Source organism: Podarcis erhardii (genome assembly GCF_964252035.2).
Source record: "Podarcis erhardii genome assembly, chromosome: 9".
In the NCBI taxonomy this organism is placed as follows: domain Eukaryota; kingdom Metazoa; phylum Chordata; class Lepidosauria; order Squamata; family Lacertidae; genus Podarcis; species Podarcis erhardii.
Window position 1 is genome coordinate 29,476,791 of NC_138512.1, and position 23,896 is coordinate 29,500,686.

A 23,896-nucleotide genomic window follows, 5' to 3' on the forward strand; every position below is an offset into this window, starting at 1 on the left:
CACCACTTACCTTGATAAATATTTAAATCCTAATTAGCCAAGTTATTGCATATAACGCAAAAACAAGGCAAGAATAAATATGCTGTTTTTGGTATCTGCACATGTATTTAAATAAAGAAATCATATCAGAAAATTAATAACAAATGCCCATGGGGAGGGAAATACACCTTAAAGAAGCAGATCAACATTTCCCTGATTATATCGCAAACTATTATCTTAAGAAAACTGAAGGTGCAGAATTCAATCTAAAAGAAAGTGTCGTTTCAATATCAGGAGAAAGTCAGATTATGTCAAATTTTTCACACAATACACAGATGGCATTAGATTTTGAACTTGAGGTAAAGCTAACTGTAAGACCAATTCAGAAACGCAACAGGTTGACTAGAGAAACCGTGGAGGCTTTATGCAAAAGCTAGACAAATAAAATAGCTTCACAGTGAATATTCAGTATGAAGATGACAAACAAAGTATCTTAAAGAGATTGTTCTTTTCCATCCCATATGGCTGAATATGCAGCAAAATAAACTGTGCAGCTGCAACATAAGATGCTACCCAAATTACTGTATTTACATCAATCTAATGCGCCATCAAATCTAATGCACACCTCAAATTTCAAAACCCTGAAACCAAAAAAGTTTTTGCTGGCAAATATAAATGGCCATCAAATCTAATGCGCACCCTAATTTTCACAACGTAATTTGGCCAAAAAAGGTGCGCATTACATTTGAGTAAATACAGTAAATTTCTATGCTATTAAAGGCACATGTTAACTTTTTAAAGCAAACTTACAAGGCATGAAGAAACCATTAGTTACCAAAGAAGACATAATGGATATAGAATGGATATAGAATACACTATTGATTTGGAAAGTAATGGGAATGGGAGGGCGAAGCCCACTAAAACCAGGATTCCAAAATAATCTTACAACAACAAATCAAGCTTGTTTCACCACACATCCTAAGGCATGCGCTGCAGCCATCCCATGCATAATGAAGGCTTTTAGATCACTTTCCTGCTTATGTCTGAAAAAAGTACAAGAAAAAGTGACAGTGTGAGAAAATTTGCTATAAAACGTGTTAGGCTGTGCGAGAATTTTTAACACCATCTTAACGTCATCATACAATCATGAGAAGAAATCCAGTTATTTGAAAGAAGAAAGAAAAAGCTTTCATACTTTTGGAAAAAAAATTCAAGCTGTGGAGGCACACTCTAAGTGCATTACTCATTATTCCTTTCTAGATTTAATTTAAACTTAGCACTTTTTGAATTTGTCATCTCTTTCAGTCACTGGAGGGCGAGTGGAAAAGGTGACAAATTTTTAAAAAGAGCTGGATTTAAGCACTGGCTGGAAAGAAAGAACTGGGAGGGCACTTAGGGCACGCTCCCGATTTTCCCTTTTGAATTTGGCATGCCTGAAGTCATGTGGTGAACACGTAGGCAAGGTCAAATGGAGAGGAGGCTTATAGGCTGGAGTTCACCACCATTGCGCTATATCATAATGGCTCAAATATGTTAGGATACCATTTCAAAGCAACATTTCCGTACCCTGCAGAAACATCTTCAAAAGGCCTAACAGTACAACAAGAATTAAGTAGCATAATTTAATCAAGCCTCATAATTTATTACAAATGCACAATCCATTTTAGTGCAGTGGCCTGCCAATTCTCCCCCTCTCTCTGCACCCTCTTGCCCAATGTGCTACCTTCCACTGTGTTTTAGAGGAGGGGTTGCAAACCTTTTCGGACCAGCATAAGTACCTTGAATTTTGAGAAAGAGCTGCAGGCAGCGGTCACAAAACAGCAGCCATAAGGGGCCTATCATAATGAAACATTAGAGAGAGCACAGTCATTGCTGATTACTCCTCCCACCCCAAAAACCTCAGGCTTACCATGGGAAGTCAACTATGTCCTGTTGGTACCGATTGTGGAGATCACACAAAATTGTTTTCTCCCCTACCACTTCAGGAAAAATATACAAGGCAGCGACAACGTTAGTTCTCTTACTCACCCACAGACATACGTGCATCTCTCTCTCTCTCTCTCTCTCTCTCTCTCTCTCTCTCACACACACACACACCACATAAACATCTCTCAGTGTCTCCCACAAACCACACATAAATGCAGACCACATATTCATACCTACCGTAAAGTAAAGTAAAGTAAAGTAAAGTAAAGTAAAGTAAAGTAAAGTAAAGTAAAGTAAAGTAAAGTAAAGGTACCCCTGCCCGTACGGGCCAGTCGTGTCTGACTCTAGGGTTGTGCGCCCATCTCACTTAAGAGGCCGGGGGCCAGCGCTGTCCGGAGACACTTCCGGGTCACGTGGCCAGCGTGACGAAGCTGCTCTGGCGAGCCAGCACCAGCGCAGCACACGGAAATGCCGTTTACCTTCCCGCTATAAAGCGGTACCTATTTATCTACTTGCACTTATGGGTGCTTTCGAACTGCTAGGTGGGCAGGAGCTGGGACCAAAAGACGGGAGCTCACCCCGCCGCGGGGATTCGAACCACCGACCATGCGATCGGCAAATCCTAGGCACTGAGGTTTTACCCACAGCGCCACCCATGTCCCACCTACCTACCTACCTTTAATAATAACACATCTCCCTTTCACTGACCACACATTCTGTATATGTATAGGTCCGTCTGTCCCCCCCACAGAGAACTCATACACTTCTCTCTCTGTCTTTCTCCTCCAAGGGCACTTCTCCCTCACATGCATAGGTATCCAAATGTTTTTTTGGTAGGAGGGGAATTTCCAGGGCTACCCCATTCCCCCCCCCCACAGGTGGGTGGGTTCCAAGTAAAATACTGGCAGTCAGGAGGAGGCTAATTTCTCGCACAAAATGAGAAGCTGCCTGTACATTCTGCCTCACATCTCACGCTCTAAAAATGTTAGAAATCTGCTCTTTAAAAAAGAAGAAGCTGGGAATCTGAGGGTTACAATTAATCAAAACCCCTATTTTAGAGGGTCCTGCAACCTGAAGGTATATCTCTTCAATACTGGCAAAATAATTAATTCAAATGAACCCTATAACCATTGCCTTATATTATACCCATTTTAAAGTTAGAGAAAACTTTATAGGTTAAATGCACCCCAAAGATCACACATAATTCATGTTACTACCATGACTAGCAATCAGTTTAGATAAACTTCTATTAAAATATATTTGTATGTCTAGTTCATCTTCAAAAGCTACCTCATTCCTACACTTCACCAGTAAATTCTTTCAATGATAATAAATAAATAAAACACAGCGAAACCGGAATTTAAAATACTGCCTGACAGCAGTAGTGTTATTTAAGATTATGTAGTGCTTTAATAATTCAAAAGCAAAATCTGTCTGGACACTGAATCATCAGACATGTACATTTTCCACATCTCAAGAAAGTGTGCTGTGCCCTCCACTGAGCTTCCAGACAGAAGATTATGTCTTGTTTGCTGGCCACAAAAGAAGGCTGACCTAAGGTGAACCCAGTTAAATGTAAGACACATTTCAAGCTGCTGTGTGTAAATTGGATGCAATTTAGAAAGGAAATGTATAGGAATCCTAGTTTTAGAAAGAGGCCACAATGAAGCATGGCAGCTGTCAGAAAATGACTTCCTCACTTCTCAAGGTAACAGCAGCATTAATAGTTATACTGCATTTCAGTTTACCGTGCCTAGATAGTCCCATACATTATGCTAATTTTGTAGCTACCTTGACAGTGAAAACGGCCAAAATGCCTTCCCTTTTGTTGCTACATTCTAATGACTGGCACCTATTCCATTTGCCTTCCCTAGCTTGGGCTCAGGGAGCATTATTCAATCTGCCTTCCAACAAATATTGAACATAACTTTACATAAAACGATTTCTTTTAATAAGATAATAGGCATTCACCGTGTTTGCCTATTAGGAAGAATTGTTTTATGTTCATCATTATAGTCAAGCTCTGCCAAGAGATTTGTGGAATCTCTCTTTCCTCTATATATGAGGATAAGCATGACAAGTGGAGGCCAACCTGGCCCTATCCAACAGCCAGAAAAGGAACAGCTGCAGTGTCATTGCTTCTTCACTTCCTGCACAGAAGAACACTCTGCTCCAGCTGGGAGCGCAGAGCTGAAGGGATGTTCTCCTAAGGTTACTGGGAGGCTGCATGCCTTGCTTCATAGGAAGAACATCACAGCAAGGAAGAGATCAGCTTGGCCCCATCCATTGGCCGGTGAAGATGCAGAATACTCAAATGCTTTCTTGCCTTCCCATCTTGTTTTCCTTTTGTATCATGTCTGTTAGATGGTGCATGCCCATAGGCTCACAATCTTATCTTTCAGTAAATAGACAGTACTGTGTAGTAATAATAATAATAAAGTAAAGGTAAAGGGACCCCTGACCATTAGGTCCAGTCGTGACCAACTCTGGGGTTGCGGCACTCATCTCGCTTTATTGGCCAAGGGAGCCGGCGTGCAGCTTCCAGGTAATGTGGCCAGCATGACTAAGCCGCTCCTGGCACACCAGAGCAGCGCACGGAAACGCTGTTTACCTTCCCGCCAGAACGGTACCTATTTATCTACTTGCACTTTGATGTGCTTTCGAACTGCTAGGTTGGCAGGAGCAGGGACCGAACAACGGGAGCTCACCCCATTGTGGGGATTCGAACCGCCGACCTTCCGATCGGCAAGCCCTAGCCTCTGTGGTTTAACCCACAGTGCCACCTGCATTCCTAATAATAATAATAACAACAACAACAACCACTTAAATGCTTTAGTTAATGAAGTAGTAGCATGTTCCCTCTCCCTTCCTTTTAAATAAAGCTAACCCTAAGGTATAACAATAAAGGAGGCATGTTCTACTGGAATTGGTGTTTATTCACTATGAATACAGATTTATGAAAAGCAAATTCCAAATACTGTACTAAAACTTCTAAAATGATTCCCCCCCCCCCGAACTGTCACTGTGGCTTAACAAGGGGTAGAAAAAAAACCATCCTTTGCTCATGATATACTAATTTAAGATGTACAGTGCTTGCAATGTGAGGTTATAAATAATTAGTATACCTATTTCTGATATAGCCATGACCCAGATTTGTACCTGCTCTGTTGCTCAGCAAACTAGGTGGCTATGTTGCAATGTAAAAACCTGCATTGAGGAAGCACATTTTTCTTCTAAGGCTGTGGCTTTGAAATTACTCAACCTTAAAGAGTTGTGTAAAAAGCAGCAAAGTAGCAGAAGCAGTTTGATAAGTGCAGCTTTAGATGGGCAACCAGTTTTTGAACCAGATGGGCTGTGGGTTTTCACAAGCAAATGCCAGAGCAGTTATTAGCAATTCTGATGACTATAGGGGTGATCTATTCTTACTTTCAAGTATTTTGAATACCATCCTTCAGTAAAGATTCTGTGGGTGGTTTACATAAGGGGGGGGGGAGAGAAACACAACAAAAATAAAAATAATATGAAAGGACTCAGTTATCACCAGTAATAACATCTGCAATCTGTGATGGAAACAAAACAACAGTGGTGTGAAAATGTTTATGTAACCACCACAAAGGCCTATAATATGAAACAGTTCTAAGAATAAAGGGTCCGGTAGCCACAAAAACTATCTGTCCACAGCTTTTCACAGGACACTATGGAATGATATGTTTGCTTGATCTATTCTCATCGTACAGCATCATTTTAATTATTGATTCCAAAGTATTATTCTTTAACACTATCTCTGTTAACATTATTGCTATTTTTCTTACTCTTGCTATATTTGCAGGGAGGGCCAGAAACACATTTTTCTTATAACAAGCCATTCTGAGAAGTGTTTGGACATGGTCCGCCTGTCCCCCAGGTTTTCTCCATTTCTTACTAGGCAGAAATCAGTTGCCCAACTTAGTTTGTATCAGCATGATGGAAATTTCTTATTAACATAACTTTTCTTGATTGGCTTTTTACAAGCCCTGTCTTTTTGCCAACTTAGGTAATACTGACTGGTCCATGTCTTCAAAGGAAGTCTGCATCTTCTGTCAGTCCTACAAAATTCAGATTTTTAGAAAATGTCCAACCCAAATCTCTTACGTGTGTTCATTCTGTCAGCTGTTGGCATGAAACTACATTGTCTAGCTCTAGCTGGTACAAATCCTACAGATATATATTTTCTTGCTCTTTTTTATTTTATTTTTAGATCTGTATCCTCCCGCTGAACTGGAAGCGGTAATCCATGGGATTGCTTTTCATGTTGATGATATATTAACTTAAATATCACATGCTGAAATTGTCTTACTTGAAACCGAGTAGAGAAATTTAGTCATTGGAGAGGTTTGTGGATTACAAAATGAGTATACTTTTAACTTTTATATACATACAGACAAGCTGGCAGCTGTGCATGAGCTTCCATGTGCTAGGAACAAAAACCAAGGAAAGAGCCAACAGTTGGAAGAAATTATTTATTAGTTGGGTTAAGTAGGTGGTTTGCAACCTGCATGAATTGGCACTCCCTGTTATTCCACCTATTCTATAAGATCTCTATTCATAGACTTTTGTGTGGGTGAGATCAGAGAATAAAAGAATCAGAAGCACTATTGCATTTCTGACTATGTCCAGATTTGCTCTTAAAAAGCTGTATCAGCAAGCTCTGCCCACCCAGTTGTGGAAGCTCAACTATTAAATATGGAAAAGAATAAGATGGTGGGGGGAGGAGGAAGATTTGAAAAGCAAAGATGAACTGAAGGACAGACAAGAGAATTTAAATGAGCAGTTACTGTTCACAGAGGATTATGCTTTACAGGAAAATACTAAAGAAATCAATGTTTTGGAAATCAAATCATTCCACAAAAGTGGAGAACACACCCCTCCAATAATATTATAGGGCAAGAGAAAATTGGACAAATTTAATTTCCCTTTCAGGAGAGTAAAACTTTCACAAACACTTTCTTTGTAAAACCAAGTTCAATAAAAATACCCAAATTTTGATTGAAAAAGTGAGATCCCATGAATATTCTATTTGATATAACAAAACAGCTAATTTTCCACTCTTGGTCCTCACTAGATGATACTAGTAAGTCATACTAATAAAGATGTGTATTTGCAGATCACTGGGTTCTTTTCAAAATATCCATAAAAAAAGAGAAAGAAAAAGTGAGATCCTTTGGCATTACCTCAGGAGAGTTAATCCCCAAAAGGAATCTTTAATGATAATGATGATAATAATAATGTCTGCTCAGAAGCAAGTCATGCTAAGTTGAGCAGGGCTTTCTCCCAGATAAATGCATATAGGATTGTAGCATAAGGGACTGTCTTAGAGTCCATTGCAAGTGCAGCCTACAGAATATGCTAATAGGTTGAGAAATCTCTTCTGGAGTATATTTTCGGCTGATAAGCAAAGTTCTGTACTGATGTGTATAAATCCAAATTAGCCATCTGAAATATTTTTAATCTCAACTGTCTAGTGGAAGTGTTCCTTTCTTCGAGATTTCATTCTTTTGGCCCTTACTGTAGCACACCAAGTTGTCATGCAGAAAACATTGAGATATACTATGCTAGAAAGTAACATGAACTTTATGTGCCCTCTCCACCGCCTTTCCACCTCCAACATGGATCATTAATTTCACAGTCTTCTGAGAACACTGGCAACTCACCTTATAAATAAAACCACACGTGAAGAGTAATAAAAGAACTCTGCTACAGAATGCAGCTACAATCCTATGCAAAGTTACTTCAGAGTAAACCCCACTGAACTAAGTAGGATTTACTTCTGCAAAAACAGGATCACGCTGCATGTTAACTTCCCAACTCCCACCCCTAAAAAAACCAACCCCCAAAACCCCCAAGCATGTTTAATTCTCTAATATTTTGAACTCTTTTTTAGAAAAGATGAAGGAAGTATTTGAAACATACTTTAAAATCCACACTCACATCTATTTAGAAAGAAAATCCTTTCCATGCACATATAATTGAGAATGAGGTGACAGACAAGCCCTGATTCAATATAACAAGAAAAGCAAGTGAAATAACCTGAATATACATCATTTCAAAACAGCAAGCTTGTAAAACTTTTACAGGTCATTTGAAATGCTTTGTTTAAAAATAAGGAAAAGAAAATCTGGGTCAATGTGAGCACAGATACATTAGCATGTATTTTACCTGGGAAACAGGTTGTTAGGTGTTCCATTAGCGCTTCTTGCGTGACTTGTTTTCGTGCTGAGTTCATTGCAGAAATGGCCAAGCAAAGGATTTCCCCAAGTGGGATAAACTGTGATTGACTGATGGGAGACATACTGATGGGCGATACATCACCTGCAGAGAGAAAATATTTTGCTTAAATATCCTCAAAGCAAGCTGACTATTATAGACACAGATGTTTCCAACGTAGTTTTGGAATAAAACCTGGACAACAGAAGAACATTAAAACAACAACAACCCCAGACTATTTTCACAACAGAATTGACATTATTAAAACATATCAATCCCAAAAGTCTGGTTTAATAGGGGTGGTGGTGAGGGGGTTAAAATGTACAAGTCTTCAGGAATATTGGGGGGGGGGAATCTTTAGGAACAGGCAGCCTCCATTTTTTTATATAAAAAAACCCCTGCTCTCTATCTTTAAGCAGATTGCTCGACAATTCTATAAAAAAACTGTAGCAGAGGGCTAACATTAATTTTACTCATTTTATTAGAATGAAACCACGAGTATTGAGAGGACTGTCAGTCAACAATGAAGAAGCTGACAGAGAAATCTGATGGAAGTTTTTGGCATCTGTATTTGACCTTATTAGGTCGTTTCCCCAATTTTTACCCCTTCGTCATCTTCTTTAAAAATCTGTGTAAAATCAGTGAATTTTTTAAAGAGCAATATAAATACCGCATTGAAAAAATATGTAACCGTTCCCTGTGATAAGCGATTATAAAGGACAAAAATCCCATATGCATGACGTTTCAAAGTCTGCACTTTACCTACCATTTCAAGCCTAATTCTCATTGAGGTGGTGAATTTGCATCAGCATCACTAGCAGGGGTTCATACAGGCAACAATTTAATTTGAGATGAGGAGGGGTGGGGGGGAGGAATGAAGGGGGGAAAAGGAATGGTAAACCATGAGTACATCTTTCAAGTAATGAGGGGCTTCAAATTTACAAAAATACGAAGGCTAATAAGAGAATTTGTTTTACACACGGTATTGCATTGATTGTAAGTGCAAGGTGCTTTCTTGTTTACTTAAAAGCAATATTAAAGTCGGTTCTTATGAGAAAGGATTTTAGATTCATGCAAATGATTATCTTTGTTTCATTTATCTACACTTCCATATCTCTAGCTGAAGGAGAAGTCACATGCAGTGAAGTATATGCAATTCCCCTGCCTGAAATTGCACATGTGGAACCCATTTTTTAAAAATGAAACCCTCCCATCAGCTGTTTTAGTTGGAGAGCAGGGGGGTGGACTCAGCCTCCCTTATTGTCCCTTTCTGAACAAACATCTGATTATCAAGAATTTCACCTTCAACACAGGCTCCCATGTGGAGGCTCAGCTGGTCTACATGCTCTCTGCGGGACTGAAGCTGTGCTTATGATTATAAGTGCTTGGGACAAAATCAAATACTGCTCTAAATGCACTTAAGCCCAATGATTTCAGGGTGCTTAAACTCTACTAGATTTTGTGTTAAATAGTTGCAGCAACACAACACAGGGTCTTGGGCATCTTAAATACACGAAACAGCCACCAACACACCACTGGACTGGATTGTGGACACTGCATTCAGTGGTATGACTTAGGATGCAGCTATTATTTTCTATTTAAGTCATTTACTATTACTAAACAAATTGCTTCTGAATGCTTCTGCATACCTGAAAACTCTACTAATGTTTCGACTCTACACAACTTATTATAAAGTCAAGCTAAACAATGAATAAATATTTGCATGGGCTGACTGCCTTTTAAAAGCATAACATAAGCCACTCCTTTTTAATTCTTAAAATAATTTTTAGTTCTTGTTTATCGTGACAGGGGAATTCTCATTTATTTTCACTGCTGACACAGTTAATACAATAGGCACTCTACAGATGTCTATGAGACATTTTGTGGCTCCTCATCTCAAATATTTTTGTAGAGCTTACAGAGAACCAGTGACAGCTCCTCTTCATCTCACCTTCAGAGGTACTAATTTGCCATGTTTTATCATACTCTTAAAAATAATATTTGCTAACACTTATCGTCTACATTATTTCAGATCAATTTTAAAGTGCATTTTTCTTCTTAATAAAAAGTTGGGTAGCTTATTTCTTCTGAATACCACAACTCTTACGGAGCATGGAGGCAGGGGGAATCAACCATATGGCTCCCATTAACTTGGGCTGATGCTCGCTTAAAGCAGCTCTCCTTCAAAATTAAATTACCACACTCAACTTTCCAATGTTTATGCTCCAAATTAAAGGGCAAGTTGTGGGTGGGGGGAGTGCTTTTGCAATTTGACTGTCCAGTTTGTTTAAATGCCCAACAATTGGTTTTATCACCACTACTACTAACTGAAAGGAACAACAGTCAACTGAAAAAAAGCAAAGCTGTTCCCTGTTACTTTCTTATCATACTAAGAAAACAACCTGAAAATGGCTACCAAACAGAATTTGCTTGAGTAGAGAAGATGCTTCTTGCAGATGTGGCTACATAAGCTTCTTGCAGATGTGGCTACATAAGCTACATAAAAAACTGCAAAAACCAAAAATTTAATTTAATAAGAAAGTTTTCTAAGTGATAAAAAATGGATAATAATGAATGGGTTCTTAAGGAGAATGTTATTCGAAATATCCAGTTAGATTCTCAGCATATACTTTCCACCCATTTCCTCCAACAGTATTTCTCAAACTTGAACTACAACTCCCATCATCCCTAACTAGCAGGACCAGTGGTCAGTGGATGATGGGAAGTGTAGTCAAACAAACAGACTTAAGTTTGAAAAAGACTGCAAGCGTCTCCAATGTCTTCCCTCAAGGAAAGGTCCTGTTCAGAACAAATTTAACCACAGAATATAGTTCACAGAATACAACCCAATTATGCATCATTTCCACCCCCCAATAAATTTGTTTATAATATAGAATGATTGCATGCGGAGTAATTTGGGTGCTACTATCAGGGGCACACAGTTCTGTTTGTCACAACAGCAAGTGTTTCATTCATGTCCCATCCCATTTTATCTTATCCTTTCTTGCTACTGGCAGGACTTTGTGGAAACCGAAGAGATAAGGGGTGATGGAGGACTTCTCCATGAGCTCCTTTGGATAACCAAACTATTTGATAAGTGTCCATTAGTCAGTTGTTTAGTGATAGTATGAAATACATCTGATGTACCCACTCTATGAAAAAAAGATTTGATTTGGTGGGAAAGTTTTCATTTCATAGGACAACTCAATACAGTGGTGCCTCGCAAGACGAAAAGAATCCGTTCCGCGAGTCTCTTCGTCTTGCGGTTTTTTTGTCTTGCGAAGCAACCCTATTAGCGGCTTAGTGGATTAGCGCTATTAGCGGCTATTAGCGGCAAAGCGGCTTAGAAAAGGGGGGGAGCGAAAAAAATCGCAAGACTCGCAAGACGTTTTCGTCTTGCGAAGCAAGCCCATAGGGAAATTCGTCTTGCGAAGTGCCTCGAAAAACAGAAAACCCTTTCGTCTAGCAGGTTTTTCGTCTTGTGGGGCACCACTGTACTAAACAGCAACTTGCTTGCGCGCTCTCTCTCTCTCTCTCTCTCTCTTGCACATATTTTGGGTGCAAAAAGTTCTAGGTTCAATCATTAGCATGTCCAGGTATAGCTGGGAAAGATTCCTGTCTGAAACCCAGGAGAACCATTAGCAGTCAGAGCACAAAATTGTGAGCAGGATGGACCAGTGCAGTATTTTTAAATAGTCCATAGCTATTTTTTAAAAAATAAAAAATATGATAAATGCATTTTCATGTGATATTAAACTGAAACTATTCATCTTCTAGATTCCTATTAATAACATTACCTTCTTCATTCTAAAGCAAATTAAAAATTTCCTCTTTTTTTAAGATGGGAAGTAGTCATTCCAGAAAGAGCCCAAGCTTTCATAACTGAGGCATATCCTGCATTAGCTATAGTGCCATACTATTTTATAATATTTTGGCTGATAAGTTAAAATGGTATCCTGACTTCAAGTTAAATTTCACATATCTTCCATTTTTTGGAAATAAATTATTTCTTATATATTGCTACCTTTTGCTCTGCTTTAGTAACACTTTGTCAGTTTTCTAAAAATTCATACACTTAGAAATAGTCTCCGTTTTCCTTTCGCTTCCCACCCAAATGTCACTGACATTCCACTCCGCCCTTCCCTCCCACTGTCCCTATACATATGTCAACAACAGAAAAGAGAAAAGAAAAACACAAAACAAGCCATCACAAAAAAACAAACAGAAGCACAAGCCCACACATATCATATATTTGGAACACAGTCCATTTGCTTTGCTTGTGGTTTAAAACTAAAACTATTTGGGAAGTCACTTTAATGCCCTATAACTGCTGCTTTCTAAGAATTGAAACATGAAAGATCCTCTTCAAAATGCTATCTCAATTCCTACTGCAGCCCTGCTTTCAATATCCAAATAATATTTGGTCAAAGAAACCTACCAAAGTGTTCTAGAACACCTTAAAATATAAGTTATGCCTGAGACTTTAATTCTGCATTTCTCTCCTAGTTTGCCTTACATGTTTCTAGCTCTACTTTTTGAACTGCATCACTCTAAGTCAACTATTATATTGTTCAAAGTCCTAGCCTTGGGCAACCTGCAACTTTATAGTGGAGAAGCAGATGTTTATATGCTGATTGGCGAGACCTGGATATTGGGTTTTTCTTCCTCCCAAGTCCTGGGAGGGATGAGCCACTACAGGCCACTCTTGAGAGCCCAGCAAGTTTTGGCATGCTCCAGCAGACGATCTAAGTATCAAATGCTTTCTCCCATGCAATACTTCTGTTTCACAGCAGAGTGTACAGCTGCCTCTTGCAATCTTACAGCGAAACAGTGGAAGCCTTCTCCCTAGGAAGTACCAGAAGACAGGGTTCTTCTTCCACCCAAGTCATTGAAAGAAAGAGCCATTACCAGGCATACCTGAGAGCTTAGGGAGAGCAGGAGCTGTCAAAACACCCGCAACATTGTAAAGTCTATGTTCCAGAGCACCCATATACTACATTTACCTTTAAGTATATGCTACCCTTTACATCTGTGTATCACCTCTTTAGGTCCTTTGAGCAAGGAAAGCTTTTAATTTCCAGTCCATGAAAAGATTCCCTTGCTCAAATGACCTAAAGAGGTAATGGTATATATGCCAACCTCATAAATGAGTCCCTTTGAGTTTAATGGGGCTTATTCTTGCATTACTGAGTGGCAGCCTAGACTCTGGTTTAGGAGCGGGAATGGGGAAACCAAGGTCTTAAACAGGTGTATCTTCACAATCAGGCACAGGGGGATATAGCTATGGAGAAGCATCAATGATTATACACTCAGCAATTCTGTATCATGCCAAGCCCCATGGCAGCCATTTTGTGAGTAGCGCCCACAGCACTCTCTCAAAATTTAAGATGTGCCCACTGGTCCAAAAAGAGTGGTGACCCCTGCTCTATAAGCCAATCAAAAGCAAACTCAGGTAAATATGCACACATAAGACCTGAAAAACCTGTTTGAAGACACACTTCAACTTTACTAAAAAAATAGCAGTTATGCCCAATAATTTCCACTTAATACTAATGCTTTGCTCTTCATGTCACAAACAATGCTGCTGTCAGTTGGCCTCTGGTGACAACAGAATATTGAAAGATTCTATGCTGTGTGGAGAACTTCTACTGCTGGTTAAGTGGCACCCAGCCATTGCTTAGTATCTATTTATTAAATTTATATCCCATCCATCTGCTTGCACTAAGACATGGTTTGGCTTAGCGTAAGTGCAAACTAGGTCAGTGGAAGATTAAGACAATAAGCATTTGCATTACAAATTTCAAATTTGCAAGTTATAGTCAAAAATATTTTCAAAAAGGGTAGTGATACCATCAGGATAAGACTTTGGGGCAGGGGCCCCAGTTCACACTCAGTGAAGCAGTGTTGGCATACCACATTTTAAAGTAATACACCTTACCATCCAAAGAAGCTAAGACCATTTATTCCAGAGTGCAAAATTACCTAACTGAACCACTGCAAAAGGGAGCTGGGAGTGCATTTAACAATCAAGGTTACATTTAAAGCTAGTAGTATAGTTTGACCTGTCCAAAACAAACTTCTGAAATTTCTATTTATGCTAACATTCCTTCATACATGCTTATCTTAATATAGCTTGATAGAATATGCTGACTATCTAGGTACAAGATAAACAAAGGCCATCATTGGATTAAAAATATTAGATTAGAAAATTACAGCATTTCCTATTTGGGTTTTGTTTTCAACAAGAACCGAAGTATTCTCAACATGCGCTGTTTCAGGTAGAGTGAACAGATGTACAGAACAATGGCTAAAGTTCAATGGAAGGGGAAAGTCATGCCCTCAACATCCTTTTTTGCCAGAAATAAATACCCAAAATGATAAAAAACCATATTTTAATATATTTTCCCTCACGTTCAATGGCTAGGCAAAACTCCAATGCCATAAATTCACATCTTCTAAGCACATTTTTTTAAAAAAATCTATATAAAATACAGAGCATGTTCTTCACAAAACCTAAACGAAAGACAAAAAAAGTTTAAAAAGGCTAAAATCATACTATTCCAAGATTTTAAAAGCAATGTGTTAGTAAAACCACACAACATGCTAAAATGGAGCAGTCTTTATCCCCTTGCAGATATGCTTCCTTCATCTGCATGGACAACCACACAAGATACAGACAAAAAAATACACAATATTATTATGAAAACATCTATTTCGTAGTGTAGATGAAGACCAGAGTCCACAGGATTCTCTGAAAGACTGCACTGGACCTGAAAGATGACAAATACACCTTACCTTTAAAATCAGGCTATGATCAAGAACACATTACCTATAAATTGGTCACAGTTAAGTAATTCAGCAGTGCCTGGACAATTAAGAGTAGATGTCAACTCATCAGACCGCAGAGCACACAAGCAAAATTAAGTTAGCTGGAAAGGACTTTAGGAATGTGGCTCCTCATTCATTAATTAGCTTTACAGTATCTAGTGCAACTCAGCATTTCTAGACCAGTTCTACTTCTACTTTCTGGAATGGAAGCACTCACAATGATGGGGGAAGTAACACTGCGCTGCAATGCCTCAGGATTCTGCCGTGTCATCTTCCGCCTGGATCTCTGCAAAGTGAAGTCATATGAAAGCATTGGCCAACCTCACTCTTCACCACCATACCCAGAATCCTTTGTAAGCTGAAATGAGTAATTGCTCTGGGAAAATGCTATCGCACAGTGTTCCAGGTTTTCCAGAGAAGCTTTTGGAAAACTGCCTAGGTGCACTGTATAACAGAAACAAAACAGCTAAAACAGTGGCCAAAATAACCAAGTAATCACTAATTAGTTACCATTTTAACTCCTAGAGTTTTTGAAGGAGTGGATACTGTATTTAGACCTGAAACATGTCAAGTGTTAATAATTCAAATACGCATCAGCTTTTAAAATAATAAATTAGATGGCTGGTTCACTTACCAGCTTTTATAATACAACCACAGATTCCTGAACGGCTCTCTTTTGTGAACTGCAGTCCACTTGAGCAGTACAGAATTGGGGGAGGCGTGGCTCGCTTTTGAGCTTAATGGTGGCTTAGTATCGAGTCTCCCACCGCCACTGAGCTTATATTGCTTCAGGCAATGGCTGTATTGAGAACTAGACAACAGCAAATCTGTTATGCAGTGGGGAACCCTTGGGAGGAAAGCAAAGATGGCCAAATTGAGCAGGGAAGAGGTAACTGATGAGAGCATGTCTGAGCTGTCAAACACGGAGGCCATAACTAGCATGGTGCATGGCAACAGCAAAACAACAAGGGGCGTGAAACTGACAAATGTGGCCAAGGACAAGGGTGAAACCGATGAATTCACTGCTAAGGTTAGATGAACATTAGCTGCTCAAGTCGATCAAGGCCAAGTTATAGGATCTCTTCTTGCAAACTGTGGAGTTAAATAATACTACAAATGAAGCTATGACTATGAACCTGGACAATCAGGAAAAGGTAGACATTTTAAAAATGGAGGTGGGGGATCCATTGGCTGTGCTTGCCAGAGCTGATGGGAGCTGCAGTTCAGCAACATCTAGAAAGTCAAAGGTCCCCCACCCCTGCCCTAAAGATAGAACTACAACTTTACAATGGGGTAGCCAGAGTGGAAATAAACTACTCCGAGTCTATATAATACCACTAAATATGTCAGAAGCAGAGAAGAACTGTCCTCAGGCTTCACTTTGCAGGACTCACCTGCTGCTGAGGGCCTGAAGGGCCTTGCCTGCCTCCTTCCATCTGGGCAGAGAGGGCTCCGTTTTTGTTTTTTAAATTGCTTTTATTTTTTTATCTATGCCATTTTAAATTGTAATTGATATTAATGCTGTAACCTTGGGTTGCAGATGCTTCAGGTTACAGACTCCGCTAACCCAGAAATAGTACCTCGGGTTAAGAACTTTGCTTCAGGATGGGAACAGAAATTGTGTGGCGGCAGCGGGAGGCCCCATTAGCTAAAGTGGTACCTCAGGTTAAGAACAGACCTCCAGAATGAATGACGTTCTTAACCCGAGGTACCACTGTATTCCTAATTTTAGATTTTATGACTTATGTGGAAATTGTTTTCCATTTGGTTGTGTACTTTTGATGTGTTTTATTTATTGCTTATGACTTTTGTTACATTGATAATTATGTAAATCTTGTCATGTTGTAAGCTGCCTTGAGCATTGTTTTAACTATGGAAAGGTGGCGTACAAATAAAATGCTGCTGCTGCTGATTTTAGTGGGTTTAGGTACTTCGGAGTAACAATGCCCAGTTGAGAAACATATTAGTGGGAAATTGTATGGGCAGATTAGAAGGGAGATGAAAAACTGGCATAACCCGAACTTGTCATGGTTTGGGAGGACAGCAGGCATTAAAATGCCTATACTGCCAAAGCACTACTTCTTTTTCCAGACCCTCCCTGTCACTATTCCAAATAATTGGTTCTCAAAGTAGCAGTGGCTTTTGAATAGCTTCACAACAAGAGACAAGAGGAGCAGCTTGAGTAATGCCACATTGTACAGACCACGTGACAGGGGTTCTGGGAATGCCTAATCTAAATCTGTATTATGAAACCTTCCTGCTGAAGCATCTTATTCATATTATATGGGGATCCTAGGGAATACAATAGGTGCAACTTGAGATGTATCTTTCAATACCTACTGTATCGTCTCTTCTGCTTTTCAACCCATCATGAGCAATAATACATAAGATTAGCAATCCCTTTTTATGGACATCTTTGCAGGTCTGGAAATGCTGGAACTCCTTTTTAGCTCAAATACAGTCTACCATTATTCCAATATTGGACTACTTGAAGTTTTGCTGCCCAGACAAATATGATAAATTGAAGTGAGGGGGAGTTAAAGGGATAATCAAAGTAAAATATATAATTATTAGGGGCTACCTGATGACACAGCATTCTTTGCAAGATCAATTACAAGAGTGAAACATAACTGGTTTCAAATAGCACAACTAATTGCTTTATTATTATTATTATTATTATTATTATTATTATTATTATTATTAAAATTTGTATCCACCAATCATCTGAAGATCACAGGGTGGTTCAGTCTAGTTCTCTAACCAGAAGGGACAAGGGTCTTCGCTCTCTCACCTTGGATGAGCATCATTGCGTGGCAACAAGTTTGTATTGCAAAAGCATGACTTCTGAATTGTACAAGGTATTAAATGAACTGTAAGGTTTCAGAGCATGTGGAAAGGTGACCTGGAAACACTAATCGAGGATGAGCAGTGGGACAGAATATAGACAACAACACCTCCCCCCCCCCAAACAAACCTGGCTAAAATACAAGAAACCACAATGAAACTACTTTTAAGGTGGCGCTTTATGATTAAGGGAGTCTCAACTCTGTGCTGACAAGAACATGGGGGATGCGGTTGCTACTACACATGTGGAATTGTGAAATACTTTAGACTTTTTGGTGGCAGGTCTTTGAGGATGTGCCAAGATCATGAAACAAATTTTTTGTTTAGACCTTGCATTATTTTACATACAGAAAAAGAAAAATCCGAAAACAATACATAAATACTGAATTTGTATGGTTCTAGCAATCACCAGCTTAAAATCAGCACCCTCTCATAACATTTAACACAACCTCACAGGGTAGTCAACCAAGCGCAATCAATTTGATGCAACATGGTTCCTGTTTCTTTGTTTCATCAACACTTGAAAAGACGTTATTTATCCTCCAGCCACACATGCAACATTATGGGGTGGACGTGTCCACACAAAAGAGTAAAGTTTTACTTTCCTGTTATTGTAACATTCCTAACTCACCTGTTGTGGATGAATACTGTTGTGACTGATTATTATTTATTATTCATGTTGTGTTCTGGAAAATTGTGGAAAAAACATTATAAATTTTATTTTATTTTTACAATAATTCCCCTTGCTAAATTTGCTGGCTAAGGGCTGTTTGCCAATAATTCAAACTGGTGAACAAGTCCTTGCAGGCTTGCCTCTCATCATCCTATTCACTTTTTTATGCATGCACCAAAGAGGAAGCCTTGAAACCATGCCAGTAAGTTGGCAATTAAATGTCAAACAGCTCCAAAGACAGAAAGCCAGTAAAACGGCTGCTTCTCTTGCTCCTGACAAAGAAGGTAACATTCAGAATGAGGTCACTGTGTGAGGTTGCTCTCAGCGTGAGATTTGTATTTCCTTCGCTAGAGTCTGTAACATTCTATCTGAGAAAAAAAGAACTCAAGGCATGTCTGGGCTTATAAGAGGTTGGATTGCAGCGATGAAAATGTATTTTGTATCCCATGTGTCTGAGTTAGGGGAATGGTGAGTGTAGCACCTATCACATGCAAGAAACAGGAATTTGACATTGATGGAGGGAAGGGGAAATGATATAGCTTGCACCAGTCACAAAATTTTATCAAGAGGATCTGCCCATAGCAGCTTGTGTTCTATTTTGATACCTAATCTAGAGAGTTTGACCGTATCATTCTAAATGGAACTCAGCTTTCAAAACCTTTCTGGGCTAGTAAACAATTGTGCTAAAAGGTTAAGAGTTTGAAATATGGTTAGTTTCGTTCTTCTCAGGCCTTCTCTGTGATGAGATGGTAGCTGTTTTTATTGGCACAATAGCTCATCTGCCATACGAAAAACCACTGGAAGGTATCATACACATACCTACTGAGCTCCAAAGCCAAGCTTCTGTGTCATCTAGAGGAAGTCAACCCTGAACCAGTGTCTTGTGACTAAAATGATAGACAAAAGGTAATGAGAAGAACCCTGCAAATGTGTTAGTCAGCCATCAGTCCTATTAACACTTCAGATTGGCTTACCATACTTTCAATGGCTCTACCATACCGAGGTCTCCTCCTCCTACTTCTCTTTCTGTCAGCATGCTACCCTGTAACTTCTGCAAGTGTTTGTGAAGACTTTCATTTCTAGAAAAGCTCTCTAATGTCTCATGATCTGCTCACATTAAGTGATGGTGTGATGCAAGTACAGTGGACACTTGGGTTTGAACGTGATCTGTGCGGGAGGCACGTTCTCAACCTGCAGTGTTTGCAACCCACGACCCGCACATCTGCACACGTGCGAGTCGCGATTCGGCGCTTCTGCGCAAAGCACGATTTAGCACTTCTGCACATGCACAAGCACCAAAACCCAGAAGTAACCCGTTCCGGTACTTCCAGGTTCGGCGTGGTGCGCAACCCGAAATCATGCAACCCAAAGCATCTGCTCACCACCCCTGGTTAGAATTCTCGACTTAAAGCCAGTAATCAGGATGTCTACCTCACCCATAAGAATTTGTTAGCTCTCCATCTTCCCCTGAATGAGTGTCTCCCCCCTTTAACTCATCTAATATGTCCTGTCATCACAAAAGGGCAATTCTTTTCAATTCACTGTTTGCAGAGGTTAAGAATATTCAGATACAGAAATTAGATACAAAAGCTCCTATTACTGCAGACCATTCCATTCTTCCTAACAAGTATAACAGGTAACAGCCCATTAAAATGCTTTTAAGTTTTTAAATCCTTAATCAAGTAACATGCTATGATGCCAACAGAACAGTAGTCAGTATTGGCAAACTATCTGCAGTATTAAAAGGAACATTGCTATGTGCATCCCTAGAAATAAGCAACAGAAGAGAGGCCAAAGAAAAAAAGAGATTTGATACTAAAATGTTTTACAAATAATACATGTTTTATATTGGCCACATAATAACCTGAGAAACTGACTTATTATCTCGATCTTCAAATTAGGTAGGATTGTTGGAGAAAACAAGACAAAAGCATGCAAATGTCCACATCTAAGAATTATAACAAAAAAGCAAATATTTTTGCAGCTGAGGGGATTTGTATTCTGTATCAAAAAGGTATGTCTACTTAGAGAATGATAGTAAAACCCTCCACTGTGTTTCACCATTGTATCCAGTAGTCCAAGAAAAACTGCTGGTCCCCTACAGAAATATTGTGGAAGCACAGCCTTTGTATCATGCCCCCAACCCTAATTCTTAATTGCAATAGCCCAAATTTTCCTTCTGCTTACAAGTAGGTAGGTGGCTGGTCTATGTAAATTAGAAGATGACCTCAGTGGTATCTGGAAAAGCCACATTACTGAGCTAGGATAACCTTGGAAGTTTTTTGCCTTAGGCCAACTTGAGGACTTGGCAAATGGTGCACCATAATCTGTATCAAAGCAGCCTCTTGAAAAGGGCTTAGCTGATCTAAATGCAGCAGCTCAGAAACTTTAGGAAATACTGGTCTGGTTTGTACATCACACTAAGCCATGGTTTGTTTACCAAAATACATACAAATGAGAATGTCCCTAGTGATCAAACTGGAGTGCACATTATTTAGGATGTGGGGGAAAGCACAAAATGAAAATGGTTCAGACAGCACAGAAGAATTTGAGAAAATAAGTCGCTTTCAAGAAACAATGAAAAAGAAGCACAACATAATGAGTTTTGCGTTGTTTTCTTGTTTGCTCTTTTGCATTTGACTAACCTTTGCCCTGAATCAGCCCATGGCTGCACCTCAGTATTATTAATGATGCAGCATAGAGCAGCAATCCTAATACACTTACAGTGTGCTTTTTACTTACAGTAGGATTAACCTAAACATGCATATGATTGTGCTGCAGGTCTCATTTAAAGTCTGATTTAAAATGTGCCAGAATAAACCTGCCACAGATCTGCACCTGGAGCCCAAATTGGTGTGCTGATAAACCACTAGAGGGAGTATTCCTTGTGGCCAAAAACCTGCCATTAGAAATACATTACACAGCTGCTGTTCCTAGGAAGTATTTAATTATGTGCTGACTTGCAAGTTCTCACAGATTTTTGAGATGGGCAAAGAGCATAAAGAGCATATTTGCTTGCACAAGAGTGTTTTCTAATGCTTGACAGTTCAAAACCCAGACTAGTTAAGGAAGGTTTTTCTAAAGAAAGCAGAGAAAGAGGCACCATAATGCAAGATATTCAAAATCAAAGCATATGGCATATTCACTTGATAGCACAAAGAATCAACACCCTTAAATACATATTTTTTAAAAAGATTTGTTTATCGGTGGAAATTTCTGAGAACCGTTTTCAGCTTCAAAGCTGGCTACTCTTCTGTGAAACACTTTTGACAGGTGAGTGTATTTTGTGACTTCAGGTAGAATCGTGTCCACTTTTGGCAGGCGTCAACTCCACCCTGGAACTACCAAGCGGAACCAATCTCGGTGAGGCTTTCATTCAGCATCAGTTTAAAAGCCCCACAGGCAAGGAACTATCACAAGCATGCCTCACCCCTGGCCTAAAACAAAGGCAAACACATTTTAGTTTAATTAATGAAATGAAAATCTCTGCTCAATATTCAAGGTTGTTCTGAGTGGTAGTCAGAACACCCCTTTTTGCATTTCTGTGATTATATGTATATTGTAATAACAATCAGAGAAAAAAACTAGTATACAGCCATCTTTCTGTGATAAAGAAATCATGATTTTGTATATTATTCTCACATTTAAATGGGAATTTGAAGAACCCTATGTATAACCCATTAGCAAAATATGGCCCTGTTACTGTTCTTCACTAGCATACTAAACACAAAGCCTGCTATTTAAAAATAGCTATGCTACTGCTGTTACATGGACACACAAAAACACATATCCAAGCTATTTCTAAAAAAAAGATAAAAAATCAAGCCTTACGTGTTAGAGCAGGGGATTAGCAAGCTTTTTCAGCAGGGGGCCAGTCCACTGTCTCTCAAACCTTGTGGTGGGCCGGACTATTTTCTTTTGGGGGGGGGATGGACAAATTCCTATGCCCCACAAATAACCCAGAGATGCATTTTAAATAAAAGCACACATTCCACTCATGTAAAAACACCAGGCAGGCCCCACAAATAATCCAGAGCTGCATTTTAAATAAAAGGGTACATTCTACTCATGTAAAAACATGCTGATTCCCAGACCGTCCATAGGCCAGATTAGAAGGCAATTGGGCCGGATTTGGCCCCCAGGCCTTAGTTTACCTACCCATGTGTTAGAGGAACTTGGAATCCTGAAACATGCAGATGACAATCCCACACAACGCTGCATGTGTGTAAACCTCAGTGACTGTCTGTAGGTTTTTAATCACACAGGTAACTCCAGATTAGGGCAGCCTACCCAATTTAGCATCCTGACATGGAACAGCTAAAGTTGGTGTTTTCCAAATCACTCAAAAAGAGGAAGAGGCAGCTGTGTTGGCCTGCAGCAGCAGCAGCAGCAGCAGCAGCAGCAGCAGCAGCAGCAGCAGCAACAGCAACAGCAGCAACAGCAGCAACAACAACAACAATCCATGTTAGGGCAATATCCAAATTAGAATTATTTTAAAAAGTTAACTTATGAAGAATTAGTGCCCAAATCTGCTTGTTTTCATGTTCTTTTCCTGTTACCTTTATATCACATATATTACATCAGAAGCCTGCAGGCAGAGATTCTGCTTTTTTCACATCTTTGCACAACACTTAAAACTTTAGCTGTTTCATAATGCATAATAGTAACCACAGCAGCAGCAGGCAGTTAAAAGTTGTATTTGTCATACTTTACTTTTAAAGTGCCTAAAGGTATTAGACAGTATACAATAATAATCATAGGCTTGCAATCAAAATCAAGGGGGAAGTTGAGACATATTTATCGCTCCCAATGTCTAAAATAGACTAAGAACCTCCTGGACTTCACAGTATCTACAGCACATATGCCCACCCCAACCAGTGGGGTGGGGGACCAACAAATGCATTAAATTTTCCACTCTTGACTGTGCTACACTCTCTTTTCCTGATCGTTCGCCACGCTTCCTGATAAGTCACACATTCCTTCTCCTAAATAAGAAAAAAGAGGAGCAACTCAGCTGCTTTCTTGCATCAATGTAGCCACATGCCAAATTATTTGTCAGGAAAGCGTAGCAAGGCATGAACTGCTCTTCCAGAGACAGTTGACAGTGTACTGCAGGAAGGAGGAGTTGTGTCAATATATTATTTTTTCTAAGCTGAACCAGCTAGACAGCATTGTCCCAGCAAGCACTCCCGTTGTGGGTAAACTGGAGTTGTCCCAACATTCATTCAGACTGCCAGCCAAAGTTACTGTTAAACCCCTAATTCTTGGCTCCAGTCTGCTAGGCTGTTTCAACAACCTTTACTGTGAGGAAGGCTGTTGTATTTGGATCGTGGGTACCTACAGTACAGTGCATCTTACCATCATCATAAAACACCAGAAATCCCTCCTTGGTACAATTTTGAA

The 23,896-nt window shown here is 39.5% G+C and overlaps 1 protein-coding gene across 7 annotated transcripts in view; it reads right to left on the reverse strand.

The window, feature by feature from the left end:
• Positions 1-23,896, reverse strand: part of STOX2 (storkhead box 2) — a 128,125-nt gene that overhangs the window by 14,416 nt on the left and 89,813 nt on the right. For all 7 annotated transcript variants that reach the window (XR_014160032.1, XR_014160033.1, XR_014160034.1 and 4 more), the window contains exon 2: positions 8,101-8,253. Coding sequence is in view for 4 of the 7 variants with exons in the window: in XM_081875689.1 (XP_081731815.1) it covers positions 8,101-8,253 (153 nt within the window). In the remaining 3 variants the exon portion in view is untranslated. The remainder of the gene's footprint in view (positions 1-8,100; positions 8,254-23,896) is intronic.